General features: G+C 51.0%; 7 protein-coding genes across 7 annotated transcripts; 2 read left to right on the top strand and 5 right to left on the bottom strand.

Moving 5' to 3' along the window:
* Positions 1-333: 333 nt before the first annotated feature.
* Positions 334-2,867, bottom strand: LTR84_012129 (uncharacterized protein; the record flags this gene model as incomplete). Its single annotated transcript, XM_064855653.1, has 11 exons — positions 334-817; positions 901-970; positions 1,029-1,403; positions 1,477-1,541; positions 1,606-1,730; positions 1,796-1,853; positions 1,913-2,074; positions 2,136-2,317; positions 2,383-2,480; positions 2,562-2,796; positions 2,865-2,867. The coding sequence occupies 11 exons, from the start codon at positions 2,865-2,867 to the stop codon at positions 334-336; spliced, it is 1,857 nt and encodes a 618-aa protein (XP_064708313.1).
* Positions 2,868-5,519: 2,652 nt separating this feature from the next.
* Positions 5,520-10,291, bottom strand: LTR84_012130 (uncharacterized protein; the record flags this gene model as incomplete). Its single annotated transcript, XM_064855654.1, has 3 exons — positions 5,520-9,690; positions 9,778-9,875; positions 9,980-10,291. The coding sequence occupies 3 exons, from the start codon at positions 10,289-10,291 to the stop codon at positions 5,520-5,522; spliced, it is 4,581 nt and encodes a 1,526-aa protein (XP_064708314.1).
* Positions 10,292-11,042: 751 nt separating this feature from the next.
* Positions 11,043-13,648, bottom strand: LTR84_012131 (uncharacterized protein; the record flags this gene model as incomplete). Its single annotated transcript, XM_064855655.1, has 2 exons — positions 11,043-11,164; positions 11,218-13,648. 2 exons carry the CDS (start codon positions 13,646-13,648, stop codon positions 11,043-11,045), a joined length of 2,553 nt encoding a protein of 850 aa, XP_064708315.1.
* Positions 13,649-15,908: 2,260 nt separating this feature from the next.
* On the bottom strand, positions 15,909-16,799 carry LTR84_012132 (uncharacterized protein; the record flags this gene model as incomplete). Its single annotated transcript, XM_064855656.1, has 1 exon — positions 15,909-16,799. The coding sequence occupies one exon, from the start codon at positions 16,797-16,799 to the stop codon at positions 15,909-15,911; it is 891 nt and encodes a 296-aa protein (XP_064708316.1).
* A 3,783-nt stretch (positions 16,800-20,582) lies between these two features.
* LTR84_012133 (uncharacterized protein) lies at positions 20,583-21,435 on the bottom strand (the record flags this gene model as incomplete). The annotated part of the gene is made up of 2 exons (XM_064855657.1): positions 20,583-21,167; positions 21,226-21,435. The coding sequence occupies 2 exons, from the start codon at positions 21,433-21,435 to the stop codon at positions 20,583-20,585; spliced, it is 795 nt and encodes a 264-aa protein (XP_064708317.1).
* Positions 21,436-22,527: 1,092 nt separating this feature from the next.
* LTR84_012134 (uncharacterized protein) lies at positions 22,528-23,559 on the top strand (the record flags this gene model as incomplete). The annotated part of the gene is made up of 1 exon (XM_064855658.1): positions 22,528-23,559. One exon carries the CDS (start codon positions 22,528-22,530, stop codon positions 23,557-23,559), a length of 1,032 nt encoding a protein of 343 aa, XP_064708318.1.
* A 1,158-nt stretch (positions 23,560-24,717) lies between these two features.
* On the top strand, positions 24,718-25,744 carry LTR84_012135 (uncharacterized protein; the record flags this gene model as incomplete). Its single annotated transcript, XM_064855659.1, has 2 exons — positions 24,718-25,136; positions 25,303-25,744. 2 exons carry the CDS (start codon positions 24,718-24,720, stop codon positions 25,742-25,744), a joined length of 861 nt encoding a protein of 286 aa, XP_064708319.1.
* Positions 25,745-25,868: the final 124 nt, after the last annotated feature.

Genomic DNA, 25,868 nt, shown 5'->3' on the forward strand with positions numbered 1-25,868 from the left:
ACAGACTGGAGACCGAGGAGTCGATGGACCAAAATTATCTGCCCATCGTGTTCACATGACCCAATGTAGGTATGACGCTAGGAAGGGAACGAAGTTCGGAGTATGGTTCTCGTAGGTACGTTCTCAAAGAAGTGGCGGCGGACGATCCCATTATGAAGGAGCACCTCAGCTTCTATTGAAGCAAACCTATTCTCATCTTGCCGCCGTACCGGGCGAGGGGACACATAGCGCACACCGTTCCTCTGAAGGCGAAGACAAAAATCCTATATAGCGGTCTAAGGCGTATCTTTGCATGTTACAAGGAAGATTCCTTTGGGGACTCCAACGAAACGATCACAACTTCGCACCTCGTCCACTCTGCTCCTTCACAACCTTCTCGATATCAAAGAACTTGACAAACCATGCCAGCATTGCCCTTTCGTCTTTTGTGACCTTCAACTTATCCAACGCCTCCTGACCACCACACAGCACGGCCTTGAGCTGGATCTCCAACTTCTTCCCGTTGACGTTATAAGGCACTTCAGGCGTCTCGAAAACGAACGCCGGTACGTGTCTCCTCGTGAGATCCTTCGATATGGCATCATTCAACTCTGTGACGATCCTGGGATGGGGAGTGAGGGTCCCGCTGCTGGCTGAAGGCGTGCATTTTATGAAGAGGACTACACTCTCCGTGGAATCGGAGTACCTGGGAGGTTTCACACGCTGTTGTCCGACGACAATCGCGTCGAGAATTGACCGTGTGAACTGTGGTTTGGATGTGATGTTGTAGATTTCGGAACTGCCGAATCGAATTCCTGACGGGTTCAGAACGCCGTCGCTGGGAGGAGAGAGACGTGTTAGTGAAATTCATTGAGCGTGATCTGAAATGGCGTGCTCCAGCCAAACCAAGGCGGCACATACCTTCGCCCCAGGACATAAAGCCCCCTAGTCTCAGGATTTACTTGGATGAAATCCCCATGCGTCCACACGTCTACGGTTTGATTCATGTCAATCTTCATAAATAGTGACAGAAGACTGCCTGGACTTACGTGGAAAATTCGCAAAGTACGACTTGAAATACCTCTCCTTCTTTTCGTCGTTCAAAAACATGGACGGCATATTTGGGAACGGCTTCCTGCAGACCATTTCTCCACTCTCGCCATCAGGCAGCTCAATGCCATCGGCTGAATACACGGCCACATCCATACCCAGAGCTTTCACTGCGAGCTCACCGGGGTAAGATGGCAGTGATCTTGTTCCATGTAGGAACGAACCGCTGAGTTCCGTACCCCCGGACATTGACAGTTGGCAGATGTTGTTGTCAGCACCAAATGCGTCGACAAGCCATGTTGCTAATGCGGGTGTCAAGAGGGCTCCAGTTGAGAGTATCGTATGCAATTTAGGCGGGAGGAGTCCGAGATCACCTGGATACAGGACGAGAGCCATTGTCAGTATTGATTTGATGAAACAAGGTAACGATGGCAAATCTATTCGTACTTGGCCTTACGTTGCGCTTTTGCAACTCCGCGTAATACCGCGGTCCGGCCCCAAAGGAGGTGAGTCTGCTTTTCGGTCAGTCATTCTTCGGAATCATGATACTTCACGGCTGGAAAAGCACAGGCCTACCCTTGAGAGAAGATGCCTTTCAGAAAGCCTTCTGGGGAAGGATAAAATGGGCTCCCATCATAGAGGACCAGCGTTGCTCCGGTGAATAATGCTCCGATGGATATATTCCACAATGTCCAGCCAATCTACCACGATAAATGCAGTCAGTAGTGTTCATGTCTTCACCCAAAACACGATTGTTTCCACTTACACCCGAGAAGTGAAAGTGTACATCATCGTACCCCAAGCTGTTGTGAAGGACGTACTCCCTAAGTCCAACCGTCATCAGACCCTGGTTCTGTGTCAGTGGCCACTCCATTGAACTGACATGGTGAAAAAGGGGCTACTGACGCCATGGGAATGCACAATGCCCTTAGGAACTCCAGTGGTGCCCGAGGAGAACATTACTACTGCAGGAGTATTGAATGGAAGCTGTTGATAGACCAATTGAGAGCCTGTGTCGCGACCGACGAATTCGTCAAACGATGTCCTGGATGTTCCATAGTCGGTCAGACTCAAGGTTAGGTGAGCCACTGCGGAGATCAACTTACGGTGCTCCTTGAACCAGTTCTGTTGATCCGATCACAACTAGGTCGCAAGCTCTTGGTTGCTGTAGGTTGGAGAACGACGAGGAGATTTTCTTCGATATGTTGATGCGCTTGCCATTGTAAGAATATTCAGTCTCTGCGAAAAGGAAGCGTGGTCGGAGGACGCCCAGTCGGTCGTCAAGTGCCTGGGTGGTACGTTTTAATGAGCATCATTCTCTCAAGAATCATCATGCCCAGCCTTGGAGCTTACCTTCTCACCAATATCCGTGGCAAAGGACGAGAAGACGACGCCAAGCGAAGTGGTTGCAAGCAACAACGCGAGCGATCGTACACAATTGCTTGCCACGACTATTCGTAGATCAGTAAATAATTTATCAAATCATTCGCATCAAAACACCTAGGTTAGATACTGGGGGTACAGCCACGTACGTGCAAGGATATCGCCCTTTTTAGCTCCCGATGCCCTCAAGGCACTCGCATAGCATCTCACCAACTCGCGCAACTCGTTCCAGGAATACCGCTCGGGTTTTTGAAGGTTGTCTTCGCGCATATCGATTACCGCAACGCCATCTTGTCTCCTGCACAACATGTTCTCGGCAAAATTGATTCGCGAACCAGGGAAGAATTCAGGAAACTCATCGATCCGTAGGCTTTCATCGATAGCCTGTTTGGTCACAAAATCTCGGCCGTTAGCCATCGAGAGCCAGAAGACAGCTAGGCCAAGGTACATACCATTGTTGGATGTACTGATGCGCGCACATCAGTGAATTGCCACACTGACATCCAGAAGTCGTTCAGCCGTGTGACCGAGAACTTGTGCAGATCATCATACGACTCTGTTGAGGCAGGGAATTGTGATTAGCATACTGTTCAGCATACAGCCCCTCCCAGCCCGAAGAGAGAAGCATGTCGCCATATCTGCCGCGGTCTCCCCAACAATGGGTGGCAGGACTCGTCGCAACATTTAAAGGGGATGCACATACTCAACTTCAGCCCATATTTCCGGTTCACTAGTTCCCGGAAGTCATCGATCTTGTCGCGATAGCCTGCAGGAGGCACATACGACGGTCGCACCGACGCCATCAGCACTCTCCGAACCCGTCGTCTCGGAGATGAACTTGGTGGGGTATTTTATTTGAGATGCAGATATTGAAAGACAGATCACTTGGTTCCTTCTGGGGCTGTCTAGAACGGAAAGCAATACCGGATATCTTGTCGAGTGCAGCTTTCCCAGAATGTCTAGTTTGGCGGGGCAAACCCCTCGACCCAAAGATCCGATATACCAACTCTAGGTGGAGATGACTTGTCTAGTCACTTAGTTCAATCAGCATCGGTCGACAAAAGCCTCATCAACGTCGACAACGTCAGGCCCAAGTGTCGAGTCCTTCAATCAAGCGAACAGCCGCAAAGTAGACTTTGGAAGACACACGCTCGAAGAAAGAAACCGAGAATCGACCTCCACGATAAAGGTCCAAGGTTGGGAAGGCACAGATCTCAAAACAAGGAAGAAGTGCGGACGGCAGTGACTTTAGGATATCTGACAGAGTTCCACGTCGTTGCTTCGGTGAAACTTTCCGTCCTGGTCACTGTCAAATGAACGGTCCGAGGCTGGCATAATTGCATGCGCTCGATGCGAATGGCTGCTACTACTGAAAAGATCCCCGGATGTAGTTACTGTGTGTGTCAGAGAACCGGGGAATGGATGGGGAGGAGTAATTAGGTATAGCGGAACGAAGTCCGACGACAGGCAGGCACCCCAGATTGCAGTGAACCGAACCGACCGAGCTCATTATCATTACTCGTTAGACACGACGGATATCTACATAGATATTTAATTATCTCTTGCCCGTCCCGTGCGTGCCGCCCCCACCAATACCTTCGCTTCGCTTCGGATCCGGACGTGATTGATGCCACACGCATAGCATAAGAGGAAACCACAGTACTGGACTGAAGAACCAATTAGGTTTTTTTAACTACCTAGGTACTTCAGAGGTGCAAACACCGCCAGCACGGGACCCGTAACGCACAGCACAAAATCGATCGCGAACTCACAGAGAAGAATCTCCAGTGAACATGACCTGAGGTTAGTTGACTACCTAGCTAGTTAGTGCAGTCAGGACGTACCGAGCATCATCAGTTCGGACTGGTTTGTTTGCATGTATGGTTCAAGTAGATAAATATCGCTCGGGGGCAAAACAATAAGCTGGATCTCAGGCGGCGGCCCCCTAATTTCTCGGCCCGAGATCTCGGTGGGTGCTCGGGGTGGGTGAGGAGCCTCACTGGTTAACTAAGTGTACGTACATTCGTTATTTAGTGTTCGGAGACCTGTGCATGCTCGGGCCAAAGATGCGGAATGAGAATGAGAATCAGATGAGTTGACAGGTTAAGTGATATGGTTGTTGGCGGTGTAGTGTTCTCGGATCCGAAGAATGGTACATACATACCAATCCGCCATACTCCAGAGTAGCTACTGTGGGTGACTTTATGGCTGATCAGATCCGTGGCCCCTTGGGGCGTACAAAGCATCGGCCTGTCTCACTGGAGAAGGGCACAATATAGTTGAAGCGATGCGATCGCATAGGAAGTGGATGCCAGTGCTATAGATCGGACGTCGGGACATGAGATTGGCCAAATATTTGTAGATATGTCATCTTTCATTCATCTAGAGGCTACTGTACTGCTGCAGTTGTCTGGTCTCAGCTGCTTCGGCTTGGGTGCACCATGGCACTTGGTATTGCATTCACTGCAATCCCTGCAAAATTGGTACCGTGAACGCTGGTGCATAAAGGTCCATGATTCGGGCGTGTACATTGGCCGAAGCAGTGAGCCGCAGAGAGTCAAGAATCTATTTTCGAAGAACCAAGACCCTTCATGGGTCAATTGATCTATCAACCTTGTCATCAGCGTCATCAGTTCTCTCGCTCTCTCATATCCATTCCTTCTGTGGGTCAAGGGCTGCCTTGATCCCAAAATATCATATCCTTGAAAATGTTGTGGTGTATTTACGTGCGGGTTTTGTCTTTCCTCCAAAGCGCCATGCCTTTCCTGGTTTCTGTCTCCGTTTGAGTGCGTGCGCAAGAAAGAAGGAAAAAATTGATGGGGAAAAGAGTCATCGCCAATGAATCGTAATCATGTTGAAATAACCAGGTTCCATATCCTGCAAAGCCGCGAGGCAATTGTTTCTGTAATAGTATATAGGTTTGCGGTCGTTGCGTGATCCGACGCCTAGCATCAGAGATTCACATGGTAGTCCCGTTCCGCAAGGGAACGCGGCTGTTTAGAGGAATCATGTGTGGCGCACTGGCCAGAGGGTGTTCAATGTACGGAGAGCTCAGCCTGATGGAGACACCCATGAACTCAAAAGAGCGGAGACAAGTCTGGACAGCTTCATACGTCTTTCGGCGTTGTGCGCACATGATCGATCTTCGTTCTCTGGTCCGGTTCGAGGCTCTCGTAATATCTGTCGGCCAGAGTTCCATCAGGGTGTTGTCCACAGATGCCTGTGTTTATAAATGGTGACTTGTACACTGTTGCTGAGATCTGATGTTTGTTGATGTAGTATCCCGAGACTCTACCCCAGAAACCCCCTCGTTCTTGCCAATCAACCAACTGCTTTGGAGTCGGTCGATCATTTAGCATCAGTCCATTTGAACCCAACGACCTCTTCTCCAGGCTCAAAGCAAGTGAGTTCGATGGCTGTGCCATTGGTGGCTCTGATACCTGTGGTTGCTTTTGTTGGTTGAAGAGGTTCATTCCACTATTGAGTGGATCGTATATTGATCGTTTAGGAACGTAATTGGAGAATGGCATCGAATTCGCAGGAAAGGGGGCCAGGTCAATAAATCCACCCATTGTCATTGACATGGATTGTGATCTTCTTGATCCATTCTGAAGAGGTGGGGCCATGGAAGATTGCAAGCCTAGTCCAGAGAAGCTTCCTCGCGCAGATCGGTGTCCAGCACTTGATCCAGGGGGGCTTATCTGGGTCGCATTGGGATTGATGAATTGAGGTGGATTTTGAGGATCCAATACCTGCATGGTGCTGTCCGACGAGCCTGTGTGAAGGTATGAGTCATGTTGTACGCGAGGACTTGGGATTGTGTATGAGCTCGTGGGTCGGCTCCCGGGAGGAGTGTTTTTATCAGCTTCCCTTTGAGCCTTGATCTGGTCTGGACTCTTGAAGGGGTATGCAGGATTCGAGATTCGTCTTTGCCGTTCCACCTCAGCAGAAGGAGGTGGTGCAGGTGGCTGACTTGCGGCAGCTCGAATGTTATCCAAGGGTGAACCATGATTTTGGAAGGTAGACGTTGAACCCATCGAACCGGATGAATGATTCTCATTGGTCTGATATGGGAATTGCATATGCGACTGTTGGATGTATGATGGGAAGGCATGGTTCGTTGCCGACGGTGATGGTTGAGGTCCAAACACTGGGAGCATCGAGTTCATGCCAGTGTTCGGCGCGGACACAAACCCTGACCCTCCATTAGCTAGAGTTGGGGCCATCCAGTCATTGCTGTAATTGTACTGCTGTGATCGCATTGCCGAGTTCATCGTGGATGATCCTCCAAATCTGTTAGTGGCATCACCAGTCTGGAAGTTCGGAAACGGTTCATTGTACTGTTTCAACGGCGGGAGTGATGGATCATTCGACCATTCAGTCATATGTTTCGCATGCTGAGAAGCTTGACTCTGAAATTGTCTCTGTCGTTGCACCGCATCATGATCGATGCCGATACTAGTATGACTAAGCGGACTGGAGTTGGCCCGATCGGCCGCGTCGAGTTGTTGGGATTTTGCTGCTTGTCGTTGAAGAATTCTGGTCTGCTCATTGAAGCGTGCCTCTTGCCCGGCAATCATATCACGATACTGTGAATTCTTGATTTGTGTCGGTTTCTGGAGGTTGGCAAATTTTTCCAGACTAGTGTTCTTGGTCAGATCGTGCGTTGTCCCATTGAAAGTTCCCGGCAGTGTGGATCCATGTTGATTGACCGGCTGCGGCCTCATATTATTGATCATGGCAGCATTACGGGCAGCGACGTTAAGCATTGGATAGGATGCGGCTAATGAGTGACGTTTTGGTTGGGGAGGAGGTGCCATTACAGGTTTCGGCGGTGTGACGGTTTCCAGGAAGTTCGATGCACTGTCGTGCACACGCTTACCGGGATCCGCCGTATAGTGGGCCTTGGCTTCCGATGACGTCTCACCAATATAAAGCCACAATTGTTTTTCCTTTGAAAAGTTGACAGCCTTTTGAGCCACATTTACAGGTGGTACTGTAGATGCAAATTCAGCCCATTCGGTTCGCGGTTCTTCTGTGAAAGGATCGCCTGCACTTGGTTTCTTCTCGGTCGAATCTGCCATGGATGCAGTCTTTCCTTGAAGCTCCTCAGGCAATTCCAAAGCAGTCGCCGATGGTTTTTGCAGACAAGATGTCGCGCTATCAACGAAGAGAATTGTGGTAGGATCGACTTCTCTGACTGTCTTCATCTCTGGGAGAATCTTGACAACTAGGGTGTCCTGACCATCGTCGTAGGGGGCAACGACGAGACCAGCCTCAATATCGTCGCTATTTGTGGCTTGAAACTGGACCAATTCACCCGGTTTGAGGTTGAACAGAAATTCTCGGAATTCCTTGTTACTCCAGCAGCTATTCGCATGATTGCAGGCGGAAAGTTCACTGGTGATCCTGGTCCGCTTGACAGTTCGGTGAAGTCGGCATCTCCAGTCAAACCCGATATCGCGATACTCGACCCCTTCATGCCAGACTGCAATTGGACCCTTATCGACTTGAACACCAGCCTGCATTGCGCAAGTGGCATGATAGGCTTTGGTGCACTTGGCCGAAGAACATTGAAAGCAGGATCCCTTCTTTTGCCGACATTCGTAGCACTTGAGCTCCAGCCGCGCTTTGCTGATGTTTTCAACGTTGTGTACCATTTCTTTGCCATCACTATTTGCAATGTACGTCTCAGGAGTGTACATTGCACAAGTTCTGTGTGCCCTTTGACCATGTATCGTGGGGAGCAGTTCCTCCCAGACGAAATCGTTGGGACATAAACAGCACGGCTGATTCTTGCTGACCTTTCGGATCTTGACGATCTTTTTAGCTTTCTTGTTTGCGCCAAGTTCCTTGGGAGCGCGTTTCCGTTTCTGGGAGCCCTTGACTTTCCCACGATCGCTACTCGGGGGTGTAGGGAAGTCCACAGGTTCATCAAGCTCATCTTCGTCGTCTGTCACCTCGACTTCTTCATACTCCGGAGTCGGTTCTCCATTCATCTTGCGTACAAACCAATCAACATCGATGAATACACTATCGGCCTCGCATTGACATTTCCGAGCAGTTTTACCATATTGTAACCAGTTCTCAATGGCAAAATTCACCGATTCTGCACAGTTGTAACCCAGATTATAGCCTGAGTGGTAACCAATTGGGAAGGTGATGACAAACTGCCCTTCTCGATGAACAACTTTGTTGACGGTGACACCATATTTAGATTTCAAGATTGAGGGCGAGACGAGATAGGTCTTGTGCCTTAGAAACTGGTCACAGTTCTTGGCGTCAGAAGCCCAAATTGATTTCATCGCAGCCTCGAACTTTGGGGCGTCCTTTTGGGAGACACTGTACCATTGCTTGGGTGCGCCAAAATGAATGTAGTTGATGCTGTAGAGGTCGACGTCTTCAAGATGCCAGGCAAAGGTTGCACGCCACATACCGAGGTATAGGTAGGCCGTGTTTACACCAGGAATCTTGTCTCCGAGCAGATCCAGTAGATTGGGCAATTTTGCGACATTCCATGACTGAGTATCATCGTCAAAAAGCGATCCGGGCATATCAGCGGCGTACATGGGGTTGCTGAAATTGAGACTTTTCCAATACTTGTCTTCCAACTCTTCGCAACGTTCGGATGTCCATTGGTCGTTGTCGTGGACACGGTAATCGAAATCTTCAAAAGCCTCCTCGTCAATGTCCTCATTAGCTTCTCGGGCATTTCTGAGGCGGCGAGCAGCCACGGTGGTTTCAGACGCAGCGCCACCACCTTCCTTTTTGACGGTAGATTTTGGTTGACGACCAGGAGGTCTTCCTGGCTTCCGTCCTCTTTTGCCTTTTGTAGGTGTAGGGTCTGGGGTTTCGCGGTTGGCCTCATCAGCAGGGGTGGAATCGAGTGCTGCAGGCTTGACTTCTGGACTGGTAGGGGTTGGTGGAGCGAGGAGTGTAGAACCATGATCGGATGGTTCTTCCTTGATTGGTCTTGTTCGCGGTCGTCCAGGGCCCCTCTTACCAGTCTCGGGAACTGGCGAGGCGTCAGACTTCCTCGACTTGGTGGTGCCTCTGCCAAGTAGTCTGTCGGCATTCAACCTCTTTTCTCCACGTCTTGCAGGTGGCTGATTTTCAGTCTGTTCACAGAGTGACTTCCACTGAGGGAGATTGTAAGATCGCATTTTTTCCATGTTCCGCTGGGTATAGATGCCTTGGGCGCCGTGAAACTCTTGCGTGAGGGGATTTTTGATCTTGATGGTCTTGACTAGTTCATCCAGGGCCTTCCTTTCTTGTTTCCTGTTTGCAGTTAGGCCCGAACGGTTCTGGAGGATTGCATTGTCTCATGGTGTATAAATAACAGGGGGGTGACGAGTAAAAACGTACCATTCTTCCGGGGGATCGATCAAGACGATGCCAGACTGCATGCCGTATGGGTCCACACCCTTGACATATCGTGAGAAGTCTCTGAACTGATCCATAGTCTGTAAATACTTGTCAGCGAACGGATGTCTTCACGGACCATCTCGAGTGACGCGAGACCGCTGCGAGGCTTGGAATGTGAGTGTTGTTGGAGAATGTTTCATACCGGCGTGAAGATGGGGACTCCATTTTCGTATCGATCAGGCTTGACCTCAGAGAATTGTTCAGCCTCGGCACCAGCGCGAGCGGCATCTTCGAATCTCATTCTGTTTTCTTCGTCGTCGATATCATCGCCGAGATCGGAGAGGGAAGAACTCGAGGCTGCGTCATCGTCTTTGTGACTCGCCTCGTCGGTGGTCGGAGGAGTATGAACTTGAGGGGCGGGGAGGGATTGGGAGAGGGTGTCGTCTTTGTCCAAGGCAGCAGTACCGAGCCCAGTGTCGACGACGGGGAGGGAGGGCATGGTGGCAGCTGCCATGACGGGGGCGGATAAGGGCGTGCACAGGGTTGAACGAAGCGCGGAAGAGGGTGGCGAACAGGAAGTTCCGCGGATTCACTCAGGGCTTGAAGCGGCGCATGAAGAAGGTGTGTAAGGAGGAGGCGACCGAGTCGCGAAAGAGAACGACACTAAGTGAAGATGGAAGTCGATGGCAGTGTTGGAAAGATGGCTTCTGGCGCAGGGACTCGTGCAGTGGTAGACGTTGAGAACTGTGAGGTCCTTCTTCAACTCGGGGTTCACGCTAAAGATCTTGGCATCTACTTTAGTCTTGATTTGGGTTGGAAGCATCAGGCCACAACTGATTTTCGCACCGTAAAATACGTCATATCATGTGAGAATGCCATCCTTTATCAGCTGGACTTTGTGGTCGCAAAACCGGAGGACACTGTAGGGAAGACATGACAGTGATATAACATACCTAAGTAATGTAAATCCCAACCTAGATACAAAGAACAGATAGATCGCTCAAGATGGTATTCCAACACTGTCCAGGGAGATCACTTGTCGCTCGTGTCATCCTGCACATGCGACGCACATCCCCGCTCATCAATTGGCTCGGTTGGAATCCAGGCACAAGGGAACACGGGGATCCTGTCGATTTCACTAATGCGCATCATCGCCGCCGCCGCTCCCACATTCAGAGCTTTGTTCTGGCACTCCTGCATCCTCATTCCCCAATTGTCCCATCTTGTCCAACCAGAATGGCCAACTGCCAGCCGGACCTCACACATCAGTATTCAGTCAACGCCAGCTTTTTACCGACGGTGCGACGTCTTTGAGCGAGTTGATCCGCTGGCTTCGTCTGGTCTTTCTTCAGGGCTTGTAACAACATGCCGGCGTCGAAGAAACCATCTGCATTGTCATTAGTTCTAACAACCCCCAGACACTGACATGGAAAAACTTACATCCACCCAATCCATCGTCTTCCACTTCTGCTGTGTCCATGCTAGTTGGGGTTTGGGCACCGTCCATTCTAGCATTCTCCGTCTTGATGACTCGGCCACGGGACTTGAGTCTGCCATCTTTGCCTACCTTGTCTTCGGCCTCTCGAGCGCGAGTGACTTTGCCTACCGGTGCATCCTTGGATTTTGTTGCTCTGAGTAGCCGACGGATTTCATTCAAGTAGGATTCCAGGCTATCCACAAATCGTTTGGTTTGCCGATGCTTACTGCTAGCACAGACTGAGATCGAGTCATCCTTGATGATGTACCCAATGCCAAATCCATCGCCAGACACTGGGCCGAAACCGAAATGTCGCAGAGCAGGATTGCCACAGTTGGAAGTGCTCAAAATGGTATTGTTGATTCTTTCCCACCCAGCATCGCTAAAGAAAGTAGGCATATGCTGTAATGGAGGGCCTGGCGATCGACTCGAGTCGGTCCCTGCCCGAGAGCGGCTAACAGGGGAAGTCGATTCTTCGAGTCGTTTCGGGCTTCCCACATCACTCATGTCGGTGGGGCTAGAATATCCATTGGAACTGAAACCTGTCGTACTGGCCGCTTCAGCACCCTCATCGTTGACTTTGCGTTGCCAGACACAATACAGCGCGTATAGGTGGCGATCGTGGCCTTGAGCCTTACTGCACTCTTTAGTGGTGGCCGTGTGTTTTGAAGTAGCCGCTTTCAGTGCATCCACTTTTTTCTGTACCGCAGTATCGGCCCAGAACGTCCTGACAAATTCCACACTTTCTGGCGTCACGGTGCGGATCGCTTCCGTTCGGCCGTGGTAGAACATTTTGGTCATGGCAGGCTCATATGTATTCTCCACTCGACCGTACAGCCCATAGTACGCAGCTTGGAACGCCATTTGCACAAAGGCATCGGGCGAGAATCCCATAGAAGTAATGAAGTTCTTCCCGTACCCTGTAAAGTCCAGGGTTTGGAACTCATTCTGGTTGATCAAATCAGCCAGCCGTGTCTCTGCAAATCGGAGGGCTGTTTGTAACTCGGGAATCATATCCCACTCAAGTTTGTGCGGAGTTGTGCTGACATCACCGAAGCTTTCGGGATCACGCTTTGAAGGATCAGGGCTATGAGTGGACCACAGTGAGGGGGCTTGACCATTGATTGATTTTGCAAACCTCAAGATGGTATCGGTGTAGACGTCGCTGGCAAATCGGAGGACGGTATGACCATCCACGCCAGTATGTTCAAAATTGATACCGGCACTTCCGTTCTTGCAGACGATGATCTGGAGTTTATCATACCATCGATTGGTACAAGTGCCCACCTGAACGCCCTGTACGACCTCATTGGTACCGCAAAGCATGTTTCCACACAGTTGCGAAACATCAGCTGGCTCGGCATAGTCCAGACTGACAATGAAAAGGGCTGAGTCGACTATACCAAGACACTCGGCATTGTTTGAGCCTTCCTCTCTGGTGAGGAGATCTCTCAACCCCGACCAAACCTTTCTGTTCTCTGTGGTGAGGACACCAACGGCTCCTTTGGCCGCTTCTCTGATAGGTGTTTGCTCGGCGTCATCCACAATGACTTGGAGATTGATGGCAAGATCTTTCTCCGTCATGATAACATCATTGTGTTGATCAAGTACATCGAACCAATAGATCTGACCGCGGCACATGACCACGACGTGCTTAGAGTCCGAGTCCTGTCCGATAATGCAACCATTGTCTGTAGGGACTCGAGCCGTGCCGAAGAGTCTCGAATATTGATACATGTCGAGAGGATTGCCGCGCAAGGTATCAGGGGGGAGCTCCTCTCGTCGGACTGCCCGTACGAAGCATAGGGCCGATATGACCAGGGACGCCGCTCTCGTTACCTGATTATTCCGGGCAGGGGTGGGATCATCCTCCAGTAGGAAGAAAGGGTTCAGATTCAACACGACAGGGTTGTCATAGTTGAGATACGAATCATACCAGAACTGTTCAATATAACTCGTCTTGCCGGTTGAGTACTTTTTTAGTCGGTCCTGGAGCTCCTTGCCTTCGTTTTCGACAAATTCGCGGGTCACAGCTCGAGTTTCTTGATGTTCTTGGAAGGACTGGAGTGGTTGTAGAGCATCCAGGTATTTGCTCATGGTGGACTCGAGGTCGGGTATCGGGAGTTTTGTCAACTTGTCTTGGGCCGCGAAGGTGATACCGGTCTTGGGTGGGTTGATAGTGTTAGGGTCTCTTTCTTTCTTGGTGGAAGAGTCCTTTGAATCTTGAGAGGGCTTGGATTCCTTTGGAGGCTCCGCGGCCTGGTCATCTTGTTTCGCTCCCATCTTGTGGCCGTTCAGATATGGCACTCCAGTTTGGGATGGGGTGTTGTCCAAGGTCTCGCCTATGGGCCTGGAGGGGGTGAAGTACCGGGTTCCTGCAATGTTGGAAGGCATGGTCAATATCTGAATCATCCGTACAGAGCAGCCACCAAGGTGGCAACGCTCAAAAGACGAAGGGCGGTACGGTAGAAGTAGTGGCAGTCAACGTGATAGTAAGGCGGCATGAGGGCTCAAAGGTCAAAGGAGAAATGCATGGCACGGCACAGGGAATGGGAAACTTGAAGCCAAAGAAACAGAGAAAGAGGAATGGGCCTCAGTATCATTGATAGACCAGCTGGATAAATTGGAATTGGAATGAGCCAGGGCCTTGAGTTCAGTGCATCTAATTCCGGTCTGAGAAGGGCCAAAGATGACAATCAGATGGTGTCGCAGGGTGTGCAAATGGAGCTGGTTGGATGGAGTGAGGAGGGCATGATAGTAAGGATCCGACATCTCCACGAAAACATCTCCACAGCCCACTTTTCGGTTCCTCGGCCATGGAAATAGTAGGTCGGGAGACATGGCCAGGTGAGAAGAGAGTATGAGAAGTGTGGGTAGGTGTAGGCGCTGGCGCGAACACATGTGGTAAAGTGAAAGTGGCCGTGTGAGAGAGAATGGATGGTTGCGGTTCGGAGCAAAGGAAGGGGAAAATCAAGAAGATGTGGTTCACGTACCGAAAATTGCACAATTGCCAGTGGTTGGTCAAGGTGCTCCCTTCAAGCTTTGAGCGTATGCGTACTACTTTTGTTCCGAGTACCTTTGTAGTCAATTAGTATGCCCAGGTGAGAGCCGCAGAGGGTAGTTGGGTAGGTAGGTTACCTAGAGAGGTACCTAAGGTACGAGTAGGTTGCCTGTAGGCTGTACTCGCAGGCCGCAGGCTGTAGCTAACGTTAGACCACGAACCCAGTAACCGCGGTGCTTGGTGTCAGGGAACCGAGGGGCTTAACCTTGGGCCGTGGGTGTTGTTTGAGTTCCGAGAGAATGAGGAGGGACCGGGACTGCAGCTCAGCCAGGACAGACTTATTAACAACGCACACACCCTGATCCCGGAATTCGCGGATTGAAAGAGATATTGATGTTGTTGATAACTAGAACAGTACCGCACCGCACAGTTTTCGGGTCTCAGCTGTCACGGGCAGTGTGCGCACTGGGTTCGTTTGGGCGTGTGATTTGAATGTCAGGCAAAGGAAAAGGGCCCTCCACCCACATCAAATACTGAAAATTAATACTGAGCTGCCCGGCCTCTCCAACTGAAGCTCACTCAACCTGGGCATGCACTTGTGACGTATCTAACCACTTGACCCTCTCAGGCTGTTGGTGACATGCTCTTGGCCTTAAATACTGGAATCACCCGTCCAAGATTCTACCAGGCTTCCAGGGTCATTATCGTGGCGAACGGTCTTCTCGAATCCACCTGATGTTCGCCGTTCTTACCTGGTTGAGAGAGGTCCTGGCCTGGCTTGCGGGTGGCCGGAGGATTGGTGATTCAAGAAGGTGCGTGATAGCTTCCATTTCTCCGCATGTTGGAAAAAGGCTTGGAAGCTGGGGAATGCCATGGCATGATGTGACTCTCGCTTTCTCCCGGGCCTGGTTGGACGGAGGCTCTCCCTCCTGAACGCCTCGGGTCGTAGACTCGTAGATTCCTCGGCTTTGTCCTGTCGGCAGTTGCCATGATTCAAAACACCTACCTAGCTACAAGATGATTCAATCACATGTCAAAGGTCATCACGACTACACCATAGCCTGGCGAGACGGTTAATGGTGAGGCAAACATCGAGGCTACAGCAGGCATGACAAAGCAAATATGGAGGACCACGGGTTTTGCAAATTCAATGCTTTCATGCAATGCTGCTAGTGATACATAATTGTCTGAGTTCTGTTTGTCCAGACTCACTCATCCCTTCCAAAAGGTCTGCTGCGCAACTCTCGCTCCCCAATGTCTCCAAACCAGACCCGTGTTGTGGTCCCAAGAATCAAGAAAGTGCCCGGATCCGGAACATCATGTTGCTGATCTCCAATCACAATGACCGAACCCTTGGAGCCATAGAAGAGAAAATAAAAAACAATCCAACAATGTCTTTGTCCACGACTTCTGGTCGCAATCCATCGTCCTGATCCCTTGCATGCCAAATAACATAAGTCCCAGCCATTTGGCAGCACGCGCCCTCATTGACATTGAAGTTGGTTGTTCACTGAACAACATAAAAATGGTGTGAAAGAAGAAGAAAAGCACATGACCTCACGCCTGCGCTTGCAATGATTTCCTCGCCATAAAAAAAGGTGATGCAATTGACTCGTTACAACATCAGCTTAGATCATGCCACGTTGGTCTCGTTTATATCGAGACCGTGGGATGTCCCAAGGGAGCCAGCACATTGGCGCCATATTGACCACCAAAGTTGCCTGGAGGACCGTAGTTACAAACGGTGAAGTATGGGCTGACACCACCACCAGTGTTGGCGAGTCCATTGGGGCAGTATTGAGTAGCGCATCCCACACCAGTGGTTGACTTCCAGACAATCTGAGAAAAGTGACCCCACGCATGGAAGTTGCTCATGTCAGGCTCACCGCCGTATCCGGGATAAAAGTTGATCTCGTCGTTGTACATCAAGTCGCCGATCATGCTGGGGATATCCGAGGGAGGAGATCCGGCACCAATGTTCTGGCCATAACCACCACCACCAGTCGAGGTATCATGGGCATACACACAGCTGGCGGCAATCTGAGCAGCGATCCCAGCGAGCTTATCATCCCAAGAAAGGTCAGATACCGAGTGGTTGGCCCGATGAATGTTGTGAGCGTCCAGAATGCCTTGTTGATAATCAGACGAGACTGATGTTGGTTTGGGGTTGGAGGGAGGGGCAGATGAAGACCATGCGCTGCTGCTGCTGCTGCTCTCCTCGGCGGGTGCTGGTGCTTGATTGAAGGATGGAGCAGGATTTTGAGGAGCAGGAGCTTCCATGGAAGGTGCAGGTTGGGTAAAGGTCGTGGCATCACCTCCCCATGATCCTGCTCCATTTCCGCCACGCCATCCACCCCAGTTGCTCCAACCGCCAGATCCAGCATCTGCGGGAGCATCCGTTGACTTGGCTGGAGGATAACCGGTAACTGTGGCAGTCACGGTAACAATCTCATAGGTGGTGACCAATGCGCGCTTGTCAAGAGGAGTGGCAGCTGCCAGAGAGGCGCAAAGGCCGGCGATCAAGAGACCGGTGGTGGACTTCATGGTGAGTTCTGTGTTTGGAGTTTATTGATATTGGGTGTTGATTGACAGGACGGTCTCGAGTTGTTGATGGAGAGACAAGTTCTGATCTTCAATGGCCCTCTTGGAGAGCTTTTTAATATCAGATTGTGGTTGGGAGTGGCAATGCACCGGGCAAACAGATGGGGTCAAGTGAGGGTTGGATGGTGAGCGCAATGTCCTGAAATTGACCCAAGTGTTGGTTCACGCTAGGTGAATGGAGTGAGATACTCTGGTCAAAGAGTAGGTGTCTGGGCTTGCAGAGACGGCACGGTCACGGACTGTGCGTTTGTGGTGATGGTGAAGGTGTTTTGGGTAAATGAATGACTGTCTCGTGCACCTCGAAAGAGTGAGAGGGCAATGGAGAAGGGTTAATGAACGTAAGGTGGCAGAGGCCGAAGGATGGACTGATGGGTGACAAAGACTGTGAAGGAAGAGGTGGACGGTGAAGGGTATCTCGAGGGTTATGTATGGGTGACCGCACCTGTACTGGGTCAGTTTTCCCTTTGTTCACTCGACCTCGAGTACGAGGTGTTCTCGCTGTCACAAAGAGGCTCTTCTCTCTTCGTCGCTACCCTTGTCACGAAGCGAAAGCACAGGCACACTGGATTGGATGTCGAACTGGATCGGGGGCTGGTGGGCTGGTGGATTTCAAACTAATGCAGGTACATCGCACTCACCAGGGTTCGTTAGAGGCTGGCTTTAACCGAGAAGAGCCCTAGAACGAAGCTTAGGCTGCCCTGTCGCGGGAAGGGATTGGGCTGCGGGGTGCTTTAGCTTGGTGCTGAGATTCGTCGGCGATGACGATCCAAGAAGGCAATCTGGCTTGAAACGCAACTTGACTGGGGGAAACTGGCCAAGCTGACGTTGCCGAGGACCTAAACAGAATTGCAGAGGCTGAACAGAGTTGGAATTGACCGTGAAGGAAAATGAGTGGATGAATTCTGAACCGTGAGCCAGTGACCTTGGGTGAAGAGAGGATCAGGCCAATTTATAAGGGACACCAAATTACTTGGTACGTGGTTTGAGCTGGCGGTCGTCAGTTGATGAATGCCACATACATACAACGGCTACATTCTCAGGCATTCGATCTACAGTGAGGAATGAGGTTGCCTTGATATACCACCATGTTTGTTTGCGGACCAGAATGAGCCCATGCATTCGGCTGTTCAGGTGGTTCTCCTTGTACGAGTCTGACCACCTGAATCAACGACATCTGCAACATCTTAGACTTTGGGCGCGGTCGGTCGACCCTTGGTCATATTTGAGATGAGGGATGATTCCAGTCGGTGCCCGCGCATCTTTCTCTTCGCCGGACGAGGCTGGTGAAACAAATGGGACTGTCGACCAGTGTCATCTTTCAAGGTGCTGCTTAAGCGAAACCTGACCCCTGGCTCTCACCCAGAAAGGCGTTAATTATGCAATCACTTTACCAGGGACTCGGGGAATTTCACCAGCGCCAACGCTCACCATTTGCGACGTGGGCCTGCTGGACAAATTTAAATTCGGCACTAGGCTGGCTACCCTGGACCACTGCTGGCCGATGGAACTCTGATCCTGGCTTGTCCCTGCAAGTGATCGAGAGCCTCGGCAACCACCAATTGGTTGCCCTTCAACGCCAATCGCCAATTTCACGAGGTGATGGTATCCCTTGCTTTCATCCTATCCTGGGGCCGTTTCATCTGCCTGTCACCATTTGAATTCTGTCCACATGATAAAAATGGTGACGACCCCGCATGTACAGTATCCGCAGGTCGGACTCACCATACCATCGACGAGCCGTTCACAAATGAAATCATATTCCAGCGACAGCAAGAATGCATGTTTCGATGCTGGCCTTATCCCTTGTGGCGGCAAAGAGTACACGTACGCTGGGAAGTCAAAACCCTCTGCTTGCGTTGTCTGTGGACTTTCTAGAAGTGGCTGGCGGTTTAGTCTCGTGTTGCCTGTTTTTGAGTTCTTCATTATTGTCTTCTAGGGGCAGGGCCGCGTGGTCACGGCAGTTGAACATTGACAGAGTCCGAGCAACGGTACTCATACCCTCATCACAATATCAAATTCCTGCTCGATGATTGCTCAAGCAACATTGCAGTCGCCGTAGTATCTCGATCCATTCCATAGCCAAAGATAGGGCATTGAAAGAATTCCTCGTGTCAGTGTGTGACTCTTTCCCGCACTGCTCCCGAATTCAACGTCTCAGATGTCGGAGATTATCGCCGGCCTGCATGCCACGGAGTTTGAAGTTACAATCAACAACAACTTTTCGCTGGTGAGCTTCAGCCGTCCGGCTGCCCTTGCCAATTCGTATGCTGACCGGGGGAGGCACGGGGGGACTACACGTAGTTCTGTCATCCACTCGGTGCCCTTACCGACTTCGAAACAGATTGGATCGCTGTATCTCTCATCCTCGCCGGAATGGTTTGCGATTTCTCGCTCGATCTCGAGCCCTATGTATCCATGTGTGGCACGTTTCAGAGGAGAAACGTGGACGATGATCGATCGAGGATTACCTGTTCCGTGACTACGATCTCATCATCGGTGCACGATACTCGTACTTTGCGACGAATGTCATTGCGAGCTCATTATGTCAGTTCCTAGTGCTCTCGTCCTCCAGCGTGCTGGTGTCAAATCTCGCTCTCTCAAATAAAAACACAGAAATCCCCACATCTTAGGGAGCGGGTGTGCTGGGGAAATGGAAATTCTAAATCGTCTAGGAATATGGTTGTCGATTCTAAAACACAACCAGGTCTTTAGTCCTTCAGTGCCCGTCAGTGGAGATGACGAGTCCGTTATGGTTGGGCGTCCATATGCATCAAGGAGCTGCACGCCAGCTGCATTGGAAACTGCACACCAGCGGTATGGATCATGGGCGTCTGGTTCAATTCTAGATGTCTAGACGAGTCGATTCAAGCACAAGATGCACAAACTTGAAGGGTTGCTGGTTGGTAGCTATGGACGGTCTTGCCTCGCTTGGGTGAGGTCGTCGGTGATCAGAAAAGAGTATGAGAACAGACCAGAAGCTGACCTGAGAGCTCGTGAACCTCTTCCAGCCACGAACTGCGTGGCGCGAACCGTGCTGTCAGGATCACGGTGGCGTACGTGCCTGTGCAACCGTTCCTGTCGTGGTGAAAGGCACGGGGCCCAGTGCACGCTCTCCCAGTCTCTTACGCAGTCACGCTGTGCCACGAGAAACAGTGACAAATGGAAAAGGTTCTCTCGCCCTCGTTTGTCACCGTGCAGATGCGGTGTGTTCGACCTGATCTTTCCAACTCCCAACCACCGCTCGTGCAGATAGTCTCAGTTTGATACGCTCACCTGCTGCACAACGGAGCACCATGTGAAAAACAACACCCGGACAAACACCGCAGAATCGAATATCTGGTCTGTCCAACGCGACTTCTAGTCAACTTGATCTTTGCGGCGTTTTTCTCTTACGTGGATGTACTGGTAGCCATGAAAATGACTCCCAACATAACTCACTACATACGAGTAGCTGTCCATAGCCATGCGCATTAGGCGTCTCTGATCGAGAGACAGATTCGACATGTACAGTAGCATTCAACCTTGACAGTAACTAGGTTTTTGCTCTGGATGACTTGTCGTAATCTATCCTCACCTGTTTAATACCATAAATTAGTTGAAGGCTGCCGGAGAACTTGTTGTGACAACACCATACTGATCACGTCGACGGACATTGCCAATCATTGCACTCGTAATGTCGTTATGTGATCTCTGCAAGCAGCTATCTGATCGACATGCTCTTCGTTCTCACTGAGCCTTTGACTTGGCACTCGGCTGTCCTTTCAGATCACTGTCGGACGAGGCACGCTCGACACCCGGCTCTTGCTTCTTGGACACTTTCTCTTGATACAGACTCCCATCACACAACCTCCTGACATCCTCCTTCCTCAAGATGCCATCCTCGGGCCAGATCAAGACCCAAGCGAAGCCCCATTCAAACATGGCCGAGACCTGACCAAAGAAATCGAACGCCATTCTGGTCCGCCGCAGGCCATGCCACAACTCCCATTTCGTCAGCCCGCCTTTCCCGTCACGGTCGAACTTTGTGAAGAAGTCCTCCAGCGGTTGCGGCCGGAACCTGCCCTCGGAGTCAAACGTCCCCGTCCCACTGCCGTGTTTGTTCATGTAGGCTCTTTTCACGTACAGGCGGAAGAATGGGTCCGGGAGGAATCCAGGCTGCGTGTTGTATGATTGCACGCTGTGCAGGAACGAGGTGAAGAAGAGAGAGGTCAAGATCTTCCAGTCGAACGACCGGCACACTCGGTACGTGTCCGAGGGCCAGATCACGCCGTCGCCGTCAGGGTCGAAGAACGAACAGTGTTGTTCGAGCACCTGTATTACTGGGTCAGTGACTTGAGCCTCGATCAAAGCTGGCGAACGAGAAACTCACGGTCTGATGCTGATGCTTCGCTGCCCAATCGCCCTTGGTCGTGCCAAAGGGACATTCTGACGTGGCAGCGTACGTCGTCTGCGCGATGCCAGAGTTGACCAGTTGTGTGTCTGCGGGAGGCGCATGCGCTTTGTACTGTTCGGTGATCGGTGCTTCCGGGATAGAGACTCGCTGCTTGGGACCTGCTGAACCCTCGATATAGGGCGACATGGCATATATGTAAATACTCGATATCAGCAAACTGTTGCAGGGAAACCAAATGAACAGAAGAAACAGATACTGAACGTAAACAGGATGGCGATGGCATCAGAGAGTTCAGGATATTTCCAGCCACGTTTCTTGGATACCAGGTATCTGGCTCGTCGGGTACTCATTTTGCGAAGTGCAATCATGTGTTCGCTACCTCATTATTGAGTGGATCATTTTTAGGAGACAAGCATTCGAGAAGTTGATGTCTTGACATCATGGATTTCAACTCGGGAGTAGCACACATTGGTGCTCATTCTGTATCACCGGATACGAAGATCCGACAGAATCCCTCCCTGCAAGACACGTGTATGAAAGTCATTGCTCCTGCGGATAGGTTCATCCCGGTGAAGAGAGAGAGAGAGAGAGACTACAAGAATGCACCTGGGCAGTAGTTTCTGTGTTCTTGTAGACAGCCTCACATCGTTCGGGAATCGGGAGATGGAGACGAGCACGGCCGTCTCGGCTGAACTCCGGATAGATATTCCGTAGCAAGACCATGCAGGGTCAATGCTGCGCCGTACTCGAATCTTATACTTGAACTCCGACCTTGACCTGTTCTTGACCAGACTTGAATAATGAAATAGATCCAGATCGCTGGTACTGAACATGGTGTTCCTAGGAGACCCAATGCTTTGATACGAAGAATGTAAATCTGTTCGAGAAGTACATGCTCGGCATTCCTCAGTCTTCCCTCAGGCATCATTGTCAGGGACGATCCGTAGTAGGGCTCGGGCGTGCCTTAATAGAAGAAGCTGTGAGTCGCCGCGCCTCTTAACTAAAATACTTCACTTCGTGACTGTCCCACTTTGCTCACTCCACCAATTCAATTTCCACTTCAACTGTCTTTTCCTTTTATGCAAATTTACTACAAGCATCAGTCCACGCCAACCAGGTACACACTTGAAATACCTTATTGTCCACCACATGAGAGAACGCATACTCTGTCTTGATCGCAAATAGAACAGCCAGCGCTACTTAGGAACAGTGCTATCAAATCTTTCACCACCAACAGTTGTTCCAGACTCGAAAGATTTCCGGACCATACAGGCAAACATGGCTTCCAAGCCGACAATTCAAGTCATTGGGTCATTGAACATTGACTTCGTCACACTCACACCGCGTGTCCCTGGACCCGGAGAAACACTAACCGCAACCTCCATGACTGTGCATGCTGGAGGAAAGGGCTCGAACCAAGCAGTGGCGTGTGGAAAAGCAGCTTTCACATCGACCACTGAACAGGATGTCAACGTCTATATGATCGGCGCGGTAGGCAACGGAGACCCCTACTATGCATCGCTGCTCAAGCCCACACTGGAGACAGGTGGTGTGAGTACGAAGTATGTGGAAGAGATCGAGGGTGTCCAAACCGGAACTGCAACAATCATTGTCGATACAGGTTCCAATGGACAGAACCGGATCCTCTTCGTACCTGGCGCCAATCAAGAAGTTACCGATGTGCAGAAAATACTGGATATTGAGACCACCGAAGGGGTACCAGATGTCGTGGTCATGCAAGGCGAAATCCCCCGGTCGACAGTGCTGGGTCTTTTGAAAGCGTTCAATTCTACGTCACAAAAGACTGCCGTCGTCTTCAATCCCGCCCCAGTCTTTCCTGACGGCCTACCGCTGGAATCCCTGAAGGGTATGGCAGTGCTAGTTGTCAATGAGACAGAGTGTCTTCTGCTCTTCAAGGTCATCGAGGAGCTAAAAGGCACATCATCTGTCCCTCGCGAAGAGGATCTCACAGAATATCATCTAGACCGTCTCACAAAAGTGATACACGACCGCACCAACATCTCAATCGTTGTCGTGACCTTGGGAGCCCGTGGCGTCTACTTCTCAGCATCCGAGGGTTCTACGAGAGGTCTTGTACCTGCAGAGAAAGTGGAGAAAGTGGTTGACACGACTGCCGCAGGAGACACATTCGTTGGATATCTCGCCACTGCCCTTGCAAGACATTTGTCGACGAAGAACAAGGTGGAGGACTTCGATATTCAGAAAGCTGTCAAACGGGCGAACCAAGCTTCGGCCAAATGTGTACAGCGAAGCGGCGCGATGGAAAGTATACCTTTTGGGTATGAATAAGGATTTGTCTTCCCTCACAGCGAGCAGAACGATAAGTCCACCACCAGAAGTGACCTAAGTAGCTCAAAGTATCAGGTCTAGTAGCCATACGGAAACTCGGCACTGTTTTAAACTTCTGCACTCAAAATTCCAATTTGATAATCACTGGAGGGGAAAGGGAGAGATACGCTGGTAATATATCACTACCTGGGTGCTCATCCGCTCAGCTCACCAACAACTCAACCCATATAAGTCATCAATCCACCCTCTCAAAAAGATCAAAAAACTAATCCCACCTAGGACCTGCCCTGAGGCGAATTTAACTTAGATCCTGTGATTAGAAAACCCTAGCCCGTAGACCGAGAACCTCTTAGACTCTCACGGATTTTTTACCATCAGCCGGGTTTGAACCATCGACCTTGCTTCTGTACACTACGAGTAGGTACAGTTGTGGGGACCGATGAGACAAAGGCAGCTTAACCAGACGAGGCTGATTTGGTGACAAAATTTGGATGGTTTAAATTTATATATGTGAATATTGTGGTGCTGTAGTGAATGAGTGGTGAGGGGGGTGAAGTATCAGGCTTCCGGTAGTAAGGCTGCGGCTACATAGCTGGGCTCCCCACATGATTGTTCATGGAGTTCCACAATTCTGAAGTCCTAGACTATAAAACCTACCTCAATTACCTACGCTACCATCAAGTTATCTTGACTCAGGTATGGACAACTCATCTGCCCCGACCGTTGAGCTCAGCCTCGGGTGAGTGCCGGGGTCCACCGGGTATCTGGGCGGTAAGCCTTGCAACCTGAAGCCGACCATAATAGGATGTGTGGGGAATTATCTTCTGAGCCTCGGCTCCCTCCTAGAGAGGATATGAATGCCCGCATCAGCAACGTACACTATCTGTTGTCAGCAACTAATGAATTATTCGACTTTGGGATCAAACAACATATCGAGCTTTAGATCGGTTTATATTTGATCTTCTCCATACTTTCAACCTTGTCAAAGTCGCTCCTCAGTTGTGAATACCAAGACTCCAACAAGAGCTCGATCGCATTACATACCGAGGCTCATCGGCCAGCGAAGAGAACCAGATAATCCGACCCAGACCAACGTCCAACGTCCAATCTAAACAGCTCTCCTTACAGCACAAGCACACAACCAAGCACCACATCAAAATGTCCGAATCATGGTCCGATCTCAAGCTGCAAACGGCGCCACCAGCGCCCGACCCATCGGTACTACTATCGGTGCCAGCACCCAACATCCTGCTGGTGACCATCAACCGGGTGAAGCAGATGAACTCCATCCCCTTCCCGGTCCATTGGTACCTGCATCGGGTGTTTGAGTGGTTCGACCAGGAGCCGACGCTGCGCGTGGCCGTCATGACCGGCGCGGGCCCCAAGGCGTTCTGCGCCGGCCAGGACCTGATCGAGCTGGGCAAACGCGACCCCAAGGTCCTGGAGGAGCAGCCTTATCTCGCCATGCACCCGTCCACCGGTTTTGCGGGCATGAGTCGGAGGGTGGGCAAGAAGCCCATCATCGCGGCCGTCAATGGCTTTGCGTTGGGTGGTGGATTCGAGATTGTTCTGAATTGGTACGTCGTTTTCCCCTCTCCCTTGGAAGCTCGTGATGCTTGATCCGTCTTCCCTGGATCGTGCCAAAGGGCAGCATCCAACAGAAAGATTGCGCTCCGAAAGCCCCATCATCCCTCAACCATCCAAAACAAAACTTTCACTAACCAAACCCCTACAACCCAACAGCGACATGAGCGTAGCCTCACCAACCGCGACTTTCGGACTTCCCGAAGCCCTGCGCGGCATCTACGCGGGCGCGGGCGGGCTGCCTCGACTGGTCCGCAACGTGGGGATCCCACTGGCGTCGGAAATCAGCATGACGGGGCGGACGCTGACGGCGGCCGAAGCGCTGCAGTACAATCTGATCAACAAGGTGTCCAAGTCGCCGGAGACGGTGGTGCAAGAGGCGGTGGCGCTGGCCACCAAGGTCGCCAACATCAGCCCGGACGCCATCATCGTCACGCGCGCCGCGCTCCGCGAGACCTGGGAGACCGCCAGCGTCGAGCGTGGCTATATCCTCGTCGACGAGCGGTACAAGCGCGGCCTTATGGCCGGCGAGAATACCAAGGAGGGCTTGGCCGCTTTTAGGGAGAAGAGGAAGCCTGTTTGGAAGCCTAGTAAATTGTAGTTGGACTGGGAGAGAAGCCGTGGAGCTGGGCTGGATATGAAAAGTCAATATGTGTCATCCGTGGTGATAGCCGGGCCAGGGAGAATTGACACGACAGTCTAGTCACTTGCAAGGTGATGTAAAC

The sequence above is a fragment of the Exophiala bonariae genome (genome assembly GCF_035927105.1).
Source record: "Exophiala bonariae strain CCFEE 5792 chromosome Unknown scaffold_7, whole genome shotgun sequence".
NCBI lineage: Eukaryota > Fungi > Ascomycota > Eurotiomycetes > Chaetothyriales > Herpotrichiellaceae > Exophiala > Exophiala bonariae.